General features: G+C 39.0%; 2 protein-coding genes across 11 annotated transcripts in view; both read left to right on the forward strand.

Moving 5' to 3' along the window:
• Positions 1-7,809, forward strand: part of LOC122868823 (nuclear GTPase SLIP-GC-like) — a 31,406-nt gene extending 23,597 nt beyond the window's left edge. For all 3 annotated transcript variants that reach the window (XM_044181164.1, XM_044181167.1, XM_044181165.1), the window contains 17 exons: positions 21-114; positions 1,416-1,632; positions 1,773-2,000; positions 2,604-2,810; positions 2,934-3,109; positions 3,498-3,591; positions 3,676-3,763; positions 3,940-4,061; positions 4,453-4,626; positions 4,721-4,878; positions 5,082-5,199; positions 5,511-5,619; positions 5,707-5,840; positions 6,141-6,222; positions 6,355-6,433; positions 6,518-6,560; positions 6,664-7,809. In XM_044181164.1, coding sequence (XP_044037099.1) covers positions 21-114; positions 1,416-1,632; positions 1,773-2,000; positions 2,604-2,810; positions 2,934-3,109; positions 3,498-3,591; positions 3,676-3,763; positions 3,940-4,061; positions 4,453-4,626; positions 4,721-4,878; positions 5,082-5,199; positions 5,511-5,619; positions 5,707-5,840; positions 6,141-6,222; positions 6,355-6,433; positions 6,518-6,551 — 2,114 coding nt within the window. In that variant the 3' untranslated portion in view covers positions 6,552-6,560; positions 6,664-7,809. The remainder of the gene's footprint in view (positions 1-20; positions 115-1,415; positions 1,633-1,772; positions 2,001-2,603; positions 2,811-2,933; positions 3,110-3,497; positions 3,592-3,675; positions 3,764-3,939; positions 4,062-4,452; positions 4,627-4,720; positions 4,879-5,081; positions 5,200-5,510; positions 5,620-5,706; positions 5,841-6,140; positions 6,223-6,354; positions 6,434-6,517; positions 6,561-6,663) is intronic.
• The window catches only part of LOC122868819 (nuclear GTPase SLIP-GC-like), a 44,436-nt gene that overhangs the window by 5,370 nt on the left and 28,155 nt on the right, over positions 1-10,911 (forward strand). For 4 of the 8 annotated variants that reach the window (XR_006376184.1, XM_044181144.1, XM_044181147.1 and 1 more), the window contains exons 1-2: positions 10,353-10,411; positions 10,788-10,895. The exons of 1 other annotated variant lie outside the window; for it this stretch is intronic. Coding sequence is in view for 4 of the 7 variants with exons in the window: in XM_044181144.1 (XP_044037079.1) it covers positions 10,392-10,411; positions 10,788-10,895 (128 nt within the window). In the remaining 3 variants the exon portion in view is untranslated. Of the gene's footprint in view, positions 1-10,352; positions 10,412-10,442; positions 10,896-10,911 lie in introns of those variants that run through there. 3 more of the 8 variants (XM_044181146.1, XM_044181149.1, XM_044181150.1) reach the window with 3 other exon arrangements.

The raw sequence follows: 10,911 nt of genomic DNA on the forward strand, positions 1-10,911 counted from the left end.
TTCTTTACTTTCACTGACAGACAAAATCATACTATCTGATGTGAAAAACATCATGAGATGTGTCCATAAGAGACTACCTAACCAAGACAACAAAAAGCTCAATGCTTTCCTGAAGTAAGTATTCACTTTTTCATATTCCATATTCTTCCATATACTTTGTTGTATGGGCCTGGTTCCACTCCTTCCACATCAGGTACTAGTTTCACTAAGAGGTTTTAGACTGGTCTGTAGTGTTGAGTCTAATGCAAGTTAGACAGTTTCACAAAAATACATACTCTCTTATTTCAGGCCAATCACAGACTCATCTTAAATGCAAATAAGTATTCACTGCACCTCCCAGAGTCACAGTTTATCTTGTCATTCATACTTTACTTTGTACCGATCATGCTCGCTTGGCTTGATTGTAGACTCAGATTCAGCATTTAACCCAAAATGTAAAAATTAGATTAGCTTGTTAAAATTATTATTTGATGATCGATTGTAATGTCTGTAGTCGCATATGCAGACATTGTGTATTTCATCTTCCCACTCTTCACTGAAGCTGTTAAAACCATTCTATTACAGTGTGTTGTGCTTTATCACAATTTGGAAATTTCACATATTGTTTTCAATGTCGCAAAGTTGGATGGCATTCCTAATTGGCCAGACATGATATACAGTACATATCATATTTACCTATAAAGCTTCACTGTCTGAGCATGTAATACACCTAATATCTAGTCTCTTATTCAAATCCAGCTAATGGGATAATTTCCTATCTGGCTGCCCAATCAAAATTTTTTAAGCTTTTCACATCTTCCCATCGACTTTCTGTGCAATTGCATTGCCTCGGTTTCAGTCTGAACGCACCGGTAAACTTAGGAACCGGTCGCACCAGAAAGTAGCAGGTCCGTTAGCATTATAGGCACAACCAGAAGCTATCATGTTTGCTGCATTACTTGCATAAGGCTGAAAAGTTTTAATGATGTCAACAGAGGAATTGTCCCCAGGAAGTCCCCTGCTAAGACAGTTTGCTATTGTCAACGACACAAATTCATGTGTCAGTGTACCAACGCTGACCTCGATGTGAGAGCACTGCAAGGGTTGCCCACCTTCACAAGCAAATCCAATATATGATTATTTATTCAAATGAATTAAATTTGGTTTAGAATTTTTCTGTCACCAATGCTGCTCTGATCAAGGCCCTTAGTCAAAGTCTACTTAGTCACAATTCCAAAACTCTTATAGGATTTTGTTAATACTGCTTTAACAGTGTTACCAGACAAACATCAGGTTCTTCACATACAATTAGTATACAATTATTGATTATAGCTGCTTTAAATTATGCTTGAGTAGGCTGTTCATAGATTTTGACATATTCTCTCTGTGTTTGTATATTTAATCAATTTACCCATATTTAAACTCTTCTACAACAGGGATAAAATCAGCGATTTGGAGACAGACAAGAGGGAGCTGGTCGGTGTCTTTGGTAAAACTGGGGCTGGAAAGAGCTCTTTGATAAATGCCGTCATTGGAGAGAAGAATCTTCTGCCCTCTGGAAGCATCAGTGCATGTACCACAGTCATGATTAAAGTGGAGACTAACATGCAGAGCCAAAAGTATGAGGCAGACATTGAGTTCATTCCAAAAGAGGTAAAATGAGCTGAATATTTAAATGGTTAGTTAAAGGCTATTTGAAAAGTTATGATGTAGCTGCAAAAATACAGTTGCTGGTTACATTACATGCCATTTAAGTAAACGAAGTTAAACGTAATTATTGTTTTATTTTGTAGGAGTGGAAAGATGAGTTGTGGTCCTTGTTTAATTTCCTTGGGGATAATGCAGATCAGGAAGAGGAAGATGATGATTATCTTGAGACTGCTGAAAAGCTGTCAGCGCTGTATGGAGAAGAATGGAAAGAAATCCCAAACAAATCCCCTGAAAACCTCATGGATAACAAATATTTCAGAGAAATTCCAGAATTTCACCTTTCCAGGAGGAAGATTTTGACATGTGAATCAGTAAGTAAGATAGAGATAGATAGATAGATAGATAGATAGATAGATATAATATATTATAGATATAATATATCTATTATATATCTATATATTACATATATCTATATATAATATATCTATATATTATATATAATATATCTATCTTTCTATAATAACTATATATATATATATATATATATATATATATATATATATATATATATATATATATATATATATATATCTCACACTTCATAGAAAGTGGAATGATATGAATTTTCAATTAGTTATGTAATTTACATACCGCCTAGCCAGTCCAGGTTGATTTAGTTCAACAGAAAAAGTAATTTAAAAAAGAGTGGACTTGATCCATCTGTCCTCAATGACTACTTACCCATATCAAATGTACCCTTCTTTGGAAGATCATTGAGAACATTGTCTACTAGTAACTAATTTCATTTATATAACTGCTTTGACAAATTCCCATCAGGATTTTGCCTCCGTCATTGTGCCCAAACAGTCTCATTAAGGTCCGAAATGACATTGGCATGAACACTGACTCGACTTGATTGTGCATATAAATAAAATCCTTGCGTTCCCTTAATTTTATTTTATTATATATTGCAGGCTAAAGAGCTGTCTGCAAAGATTGTCAAATACACAAGAAGTGACTCAGAACACGGAGACGGTAAAGATGTAAAGAGGTGGTATTGGCCACTAGTGAAGTGTGTGACTGTCAGGGTGCCTAGGAATGACCTTCTCCAGCATGTCACACTTGTGGATCTTCCTGGAAATGGGGACCGTAACAAGAGCAGAGATAAAATGTGGAAAGGGGTAATTTATTCACATGCAATGCTGTTTGTGTATTATTGTGTTATCCAGAAACTGTAACATCATGTCATTACAGAGCACTGATAATTAATCAATCATATTTAACTTGTGATTATGCCCCTCCAGGTTGTTGGAAGTTGTTCTACTGTGTGGATTGTGACTGACATTAATCGAGCAGCAGCAGAGAAAGAACCCTGGGAGATCCTGGAAAGTACCAGTAGCCTCATGGGAAATGGTGGCCAGTGTCAGCAGATTCACTTTATCTGCACCAAGTCTGATTATATTGCAGATTCGGCTTTTCAGTAAGTGATTTAAGATACAGTGCATCCAAATTAGACACTTGCACGTGTGGTAGGCAAGAGCTTAACAGGAGTAAGCACAAGCAAATTCACACATAATATTGTCACAGCACAGATAGTACTGGCAAAAGGCTTTCTCATTAGTTCAGGGGCAGGGGTTTTCAAAGTCTGACACTGTGAGGGGGCCGCCTCAAACAAAATTATGCAATTATGTAATTTGGTGCTTAGCCTTTGCAGTATAAATGGTAGTCGTTATTAATAAGTGCAGGTTTAACAAAAGATAATTTTGACTTTTATTCTGAGAAGAAAGAAGATTGTATGCAAAAATGTTGGAATTCCATTGCTCCAAATATTGTATGAGGTACCACTTGATACAAAGCTTTTCTTATAGTTCAGCAGCTGGCGTTCGTGCTCTCATATTCAAAAGAAACATGCAAGCCAAGGAAGCAGTGAGCAAAGAATACAGGAAACTTAACAAAGTTAAGGTGAGTTTTATAGACTGACACAAACACAAAGATTGTCTACAACTGCAATCATGGCTTAAAATCAATAAAAACACTTTTTTCCAGAAACATTTCAGTGATGACTGCTTCAAAGTGTTCACAGTGAGCTCCGAAGAGTTCCTACAGACAGAACGTCTAAACCCAGATGAAACTGGTAGGTGAATTCTCCATATATGAGCACTTTGTGGAAAACAGTATATGTACAGCTCAAATACATATTTTGTTTTCGTTTCCTTTAACCGCTTTAATTCAAACATGAATGACTAATTGGATTATGACATTTGAATGTAAGTATTATATGTATGTAAGAATGTTAATATGTTTTTACAGAAATACCCAAACTTCAGGGGTTTCTGCAAAATCTCAATGACTGTCACTCAGAGACATTAAACTATGTGTCTGGAGCTTATGGGATTCTCTCTCTGATTCAAGGGGCCAGCTGTAGAGAAGTGGTAAGATCAAGTAATAAAACCTCTTTCATTGTCTTTAAGTGTCACAGTTATTATATTCAATCTTATTGACACAAAATAATAATATTCATAGCAAATAAGTAAGCTGAAGTAAACTACGCTCAAATTCAGTGAAAACATGGTAAATAAAGTCAAGTCACAGACTTCCTAAATCTATGATAGATTATTCTATCTATTACTAGATAATTTCCTGAATTTTTGTTTCTTCAGAGAGGCTACAAAACCACAGTAATTTAAAGGTGGTTGTACTCAAGACCAACAGAATTTCATAAATAAACAAATGAACAATAAATACTGTCTTGAAAGAACAGCCAATCAGGTAGCAGTATAGTTTCATTGATTTAAAAACTGAATGTGTTGTGTTTGATTTCAGGCTGACCAAAAAACAGATGTGTGCACAGAGCTTGAAGAAAAGATGAGGCATGAACTTGATAGAGTCAGAAAACCCATGGAAGAGGCTCATGAGGCTTTTGAAAAATGCCTTAACAAGGGGGTTGAAAAATCTAAAAGTTCATGTGAACGAGTCTTGAAGTCCGTCTTACATCCTGTACGTATTTGAATTGTAATTACATCAAAACAATTTGCTTTGCACTTCATATGAAAATGTTATCTGCTTTTTATTTTTATTTTTTTTGTTTCAGACATGGGTAAAAGGGGGCGGTTTTCACAAGATATTGAAGTGTATCGTTGCGAACAATGGCACCCACAAACCAAAAAGCCGGAAACAAATAAACCTCAATGTGAAGTTAGCTTCATGCCTGACTGACAGCATTGATGAGGAATTCAAGAAGACCTTCCCGTAAGAAATGACTTCATGAGGACATAAAACCCTTTGTTGGCCCATTTACAAACTATGGAGAATGTGTAGAATTAACAAATTCTACATTATACACTTATAGAAATAATGTAATATAAGACATATATACAAATGACATTATTAAAATACACACTTTTCACATTTCTACTTTTTATGAACCATTTCAACTTGTTAACATGTTTCAGAAATGAAGGAAAATGTGGACCATTCAACGGGGTCATCAACACGTTTTCACTTGACACAACAAGGCTGATTCAGAAGTACAAAGATGTCGAACTGCAGCTGATATTTCTCAAGACAGAGGTAAAAGATACGAATAATACCATATATCCATTAGTCCATTATCAAGCTGTTTGTCCAAATTAAGCCAAACATCCAGTTTGTGACTGATGACTGGAATGAAGACTAAACAGTAAAGAATTAAACACAAAAATATATATATATACTGAGCTGTTAACATATTCATATATAATGTATATGAAGAATGTTATCAATACAGTAAATGTTGTTAGCTATGTAGATAAAAACTCTAAGCACCCAAAGAGACAAAGATTAGTAGAATTTGTATTACCTTGACATTATTTACAAATATTATAATCTATATTTTATTTAAGGAAAAAAAAATGAAGACAAAACTCAACAAAATCATCCGGGAGCGTAAGAAAACAATCTACAGCAGTCTGACAACAACAATCCAGGAAACCATGCAAGATTGCTATAAAAGTAAGATTACAACAATTATACACATTTACATTCATCATGACTGTGCAGGAAAATGTAGTTTGACAACAATGTTCTGTTTTATTGTAGAAGCAGCAGAAATTAGAGGACAGGACTCGCTGAAAAATATGAGGGACACTATTGAGAAGCATGTACATGATTCAAAGAACACCATGTTTGAGCAGGCTAAAGATGTTATGTTGAACCAGCTGAGATGCTTGAAGGTTTGTCACATTTCATAACACGTCATAAGATAATGATATAGTAATTTTCTATATTCAAGTGGAATATGCATCATTCTGAAAGCTGCTTTTGCTACTAAAAACACTGCAGGTACTTTCACCAACATGCAGCTATTGTTATTAATCTAAGACAGAAAGATACAAAAGCTTATGTAGCTATTAACCCTTTTGTCCAGTCTGAACACACATCTAAACAGTTAATTCAGGTAGGTTTCAGTTAATCTTGAACACAGTATTTGGCTCTGTGAGTGATAAATGACAAAGATTTTGATGCTGAATTAGGAGGACATCCTGAAGAAACTGGAGGAAACAATGCAGGAATCAATCGAACTGTCACTCAAGACAGATGGTGACTCAATCCCAGGTAAAGGGAACTCAAATAAAAATGATAATCACTAAAAATACTGTGAATATCTTCTTGAAATTAATAAGCCAACACATTTCCAACAGTGTAATTAACAGTGTGCTTGTTGTAAACAATGCATTTTTTCCCTAGATGTTACAGGGGAGCTTGAGATGGTAAAGCAACATTACAATGAACTGAGAGGAAGCGCAGATGAGGAAACACTAATTTGGTAAAAGTTTTACTAAAATGTCTACATAATGCCCTGATCATGAGCTGCTCTGAATAATGCTAACACTGCTTTTAATTTCACTAGCGCTGATCCACCCGGCCCAGTAGCTGCACCGTGACGTGTGCAGGTACGTTTTAGTGAAACTGATGATCCAAACCGAGGAAAATGACAGCTCTGCTGTTTATTACTGTTCACAACCTTGCTGTTTATCTCTGTGGTGGATGTTTCAGGTTTGCTGGGTGGAGAGAAACAGCAGAGGCCTGATTACCCACTGAAGGTCCCTGCGGCCACGCTGATTAGAGACGTGAGGCCTCTGGATTTGGTCTCAACCATTTTTATCAAGTTGTTATCCCTGTTTTCTTTGAGTGTTGTTTTGATTTATACTTTGAGTTTGCTTCTTGTGAATTACATGCAGAGAGATTTTAGCTGTTTTTGGGGGGGGTATTTTTGCCTTTAATTAATTGTAGATCAGAGGCAGACAGAAACTGTGGGGAGGGGGGGGGGTTGACGAGCAGCAAAGGTCCACAGTTGGATTCAAACCAGGGGCGTTGTGGTTTTACTTTTAGTTTTTAATGATATTACAGTGTTTTTCTTGTTCTTGGGTATATTTTCATGTTTTTGTTGATTGGGATGGGCGCGCTGACATTTCAGTGATTTTATGGATGTCTACATTAAACCTTGAATCTCGATTACAGTACATACTGTAGACTGGATTTGACATAAACTTTAGGCTTTTCAAAGAATGATCTTAATCTTTTTTCTTTCTTGTTCAAGGACAAAACTGTTGCTTGCTTAAAACATCATCTAGTTATATTGATAGAACTAGATGATGTTTTAAGCAAGCAACAGTTACCAGCAAGTTATAAATGTGTACACACGATAAGAACAATTTCAGCACACAAACAGCTTTACTGAAAAAAACTATGAAACTAAAGCTTCTTGGTAGCTCCTCCAGGAATTTGTGATTGCAACACTTAAATGTAATGCTTGCAAATGTTTGTCATAAGCACTGATTTCTACACTGAATAATCCAAGTCAGAGCCACGTGTTATGTGCACTGGTCAAAAAGTAAATCCTCAATAAGCTTTTTACAGAAACATAATGGTCTGATACTTGAATGAAGTTGTCTTCTGTGGCAGCACTGTCAGGCTGTGTATTCGTCTCAACATGTTCCAAAACCATTTCTAACTTCATATGAACCACATCTAACTGTTTATCCATGCCTTTGTCATATTGCTATGGTCTTTCTGTTGTAGCAGCCGATAAACTCATTAAACCATGTGATCTCTGTCAGTGCAAGGAGGGGACAGTTATTATAAGTTATTATTATAATATTCAAGTGATTATAATAAAAGTGATTGTTCATTAATACTTAACCAATCAATTCTAATTATGGACCATTTTACAGTGAATTTTCAGGAGACACCTGATTTTACAGCCTTAAATAAAAAAATTCAGAACTTATAAAAAGCCAAAAGGAAATGGACTAACTGATGACAAATAACTAGAGTTTTTGTCTTTGTTCAGAGTGTATAATTGATCTAAGGTGTAAAATCAATTCATTCAAATAATCAGCACATGTGAATGAATGTTACATTGTAACTCGTGCTATGGTCATAGGTGGAGATAAGCTATGACGGGGCTCTAACATAACTCCTCTAGGGTTCAGCCACTGATCTCTGCAAATTTAATACAACAAAATTCAATTTACTGGATGGAGCATGCATGTCAGCCATATTGCTCTGTGCGCCATGTAGACAAAATTAGAGCACTTTGTATCTTTAATATTTATTCAACCAACTGATGTTCAAAGTTCATTCTTGACTGTGAAAACAATGACAGCTTTCCATTTTTCCAGCTATATTGTACTTCTTACTAGCACATTTATCTGACTCTTCAGATTAAGATTAGCATAAAAACACATGATAAACTCATAAAATGTAATGCAATATTTAGTGATTTTCTGCAGAATGAGTACTTTTACTTTTGATACGTTAAGTACATTTTGCAGATGATACTTTTACTTAAGTAGAATTTTGAATGCAGCTTCACTTTTAAAAGAGTATTTCTGAATCAGATCAGAAATACTTTATTGATCCCCAAGGGGAAACTCTTTTGCTAGAGCAGCTCACTATCACGTCACGGAGAGAGGACAGTTCCCTGAGGGGCCCCATTGTTGCTGACCACGCTGTCCGACACACAGTGCTGCAGGCGCACATGCTGTGGTCTGCCAGTCAGGTAGTCCACAATCCAGGACACAAGGGGGGCATCCACCTGCATCGCTGCCAGCTTCTCACCCAGCAGGGCTGGCCGGATGGTGCTGAAAGCACTGGAGAAGTCAAAAAACATGATCCTCACCGTGCTTGTCCAGGTGGGTTTAGATGCGGTTCAGCAGGAAGATGATGGCGTCCTCGACTCCCAGCCCGGGCTGGTAGGCGAACTGAAGGGGGTCCAGGAGGGGTCTGACCACGGGCCGCAGGTGTTCCAGCACTAGTCTCTCCAGGGTCTTCATTATGTGGGAGGTCAGTGCCACTGGTCTGTAGTCCTTGGGGCCACTGGGGCGTGGCGTCTTCGGCACAGGAACGAGGCAAGATGTCTTCCACAGAATGGGGACCCTTTGAAGACTCAGGCTCAGGTTGAAGACTTGTTGAAGGACTCCACATAGCTGGGGGGCACAGGCTTTTAGCACCCCGGGGCTAACTCCACCAGGGCCTGCAGCCTTGTTTGAGTGGAGATTCATCAGCTGTCCTCTCACCTGGTCAGCAGTCAGGCACACAGCAGAGGTTACAGGCAGGGGAGGGGGGGAGTCGTCATTCTGGAGAGGGCCGTTAGCCTGAGAGCCAGTTGAGGGGGGAGCAGAGTACTCAGAGGAGCTTGAGGGCCGGCAGCAGCTGAGTTAGAGGGGGGATGAGCAGGAGCCAGTGTGTCGAATCTGTTAAAGAACAGATTAAGTTTGTTGGCCCTGTCCAAGCTGCCTTCAACTCCTCTGCTGCCAGTCGGTCTGAAGCCAGTGATGCTCTTCATGCCGCTCCAGACCTCTCTCATGTTGTTCTGCTGGAGTTTCCGCTCCAGCTTCCTCCTGTACTTCTCCTTGGCCTCCCTGATGGTCACCTTCAGGTCGGCTGTATGCGTCCTTAATGTTAGCGTACAGCAGGTCCAGTGTCCTCTCCTCTCTAGTAGGACAGCTCACATACTGGGTGAAATTAGTCAGTGTTGTTGAAACACTGACATGGTTGAAGTCACCCGAGATTAATATGAGTGCACTCCGGTGTTGAGTCTGGAGTTGTGCTATGGCGGTGTGAATGGCGTTGCACGCAGATTGCCGGGTAAGCAGAGGGGGTGGGGGTGTAAACTCCCACAACAATGGCATGTGAGAATTCACTTGGCAGATAATATGGCCGGAGTCCCACAATAACAGTTCAATGTCCGGGCTACAGATACTCTGCTTGATAATAACGTGACCAGAGTTACACCATCAATTATTGACCAGCACAGCAAGCCCGCCGCCTTTCCGCTTACCGCTCCCGGTGTGATCCCTGTCGGCCCGAACAGTCTGAAAGCCGTCGATGGAAACGTTATGGTCTGGGATTTCCTGGTGTAGCCATGTCTCTGAGAAGCACATCAAACTACACTCACGGAACTACGTCTGAGTTCGGGCTAACGCCGTTAGCTCGTCCATTTTATTCGCCAGCGATCTCACGTTGCTCATCACGAGAGAAGGCAGACACGGCTTAAATCTCTTGTTCTTAAGTCTCTTTTGTCTGCACCCCTCTCTCTTCCCTCGCCGCTTCGTTCCACCTCTGCATCCTCGGTGTGTCCTCCTCCAGATCTCAGTGGGGACATCGGTTGTCCTGGGCGCCATGCTGCTCGGCTTCAGCACAATCAGCTGTTCCCTGGAGTAAACAATGCGGCCAAACAGCTGATCTGCAGCGGTGCCCTGACCGAGTAGCAGGAGAAGATGTTCCACGGCGAAAAAAAGTACAAAAACACTTTCTACTCTCATTTTCGTAAAGAGCGTAGTTTTAATTATACTTACACACAAGTTACTCAAGTTTGGAAGAAAAAGGAAAGCTAAAAGTTGGAAAAAGTAATACGACGAGACGGAGCTACGGCAACAGGCAGCATGCACATTGACGCATGCGCACTTCAATACCACATTGTGCTATTGATACTTTTACTTAAATACTTCTTTCAGCACTGCCTTTTAAACACTGCTAAGTGTGTTTTGTTGCTAAGTGGCCACACATTAGAATTGACCATAAGGACTTTGGATGGGAATTGTACCCATTCCTGACAAGTTTCTACATGTTTTTACACATTTGAAATGATCTTGCGGAAACTGCTTTGTGGGCAGGGAGGAGAGTACGCTGGTGAGAGGTGGAGACAAAAGAAAGAGCTCAACTTATAGTCGATCAAGCATCAGAGGAGTCATATTTGTGCATTTAAGAGGAACAGACAAAATGTAAGTACACTAACGT

The sequence above is a fragment of the Siniperca chuatsi genome, linkage group LG21 (assembly GCF_020085105.1).
Source record: "Siniperca chuatsi isolate FFG_IHB_CAS linkage group LG21, ASM2008510v1, whole genome shotgun sequence".
NCBI classification, from domain to species: domain Eukaryota; kingdom Metazoa; phylum Chordata; class Actinopteri; order Centrarchiformes; family Sinipercidae; genus Siniperca; species Siniperca chuatsi.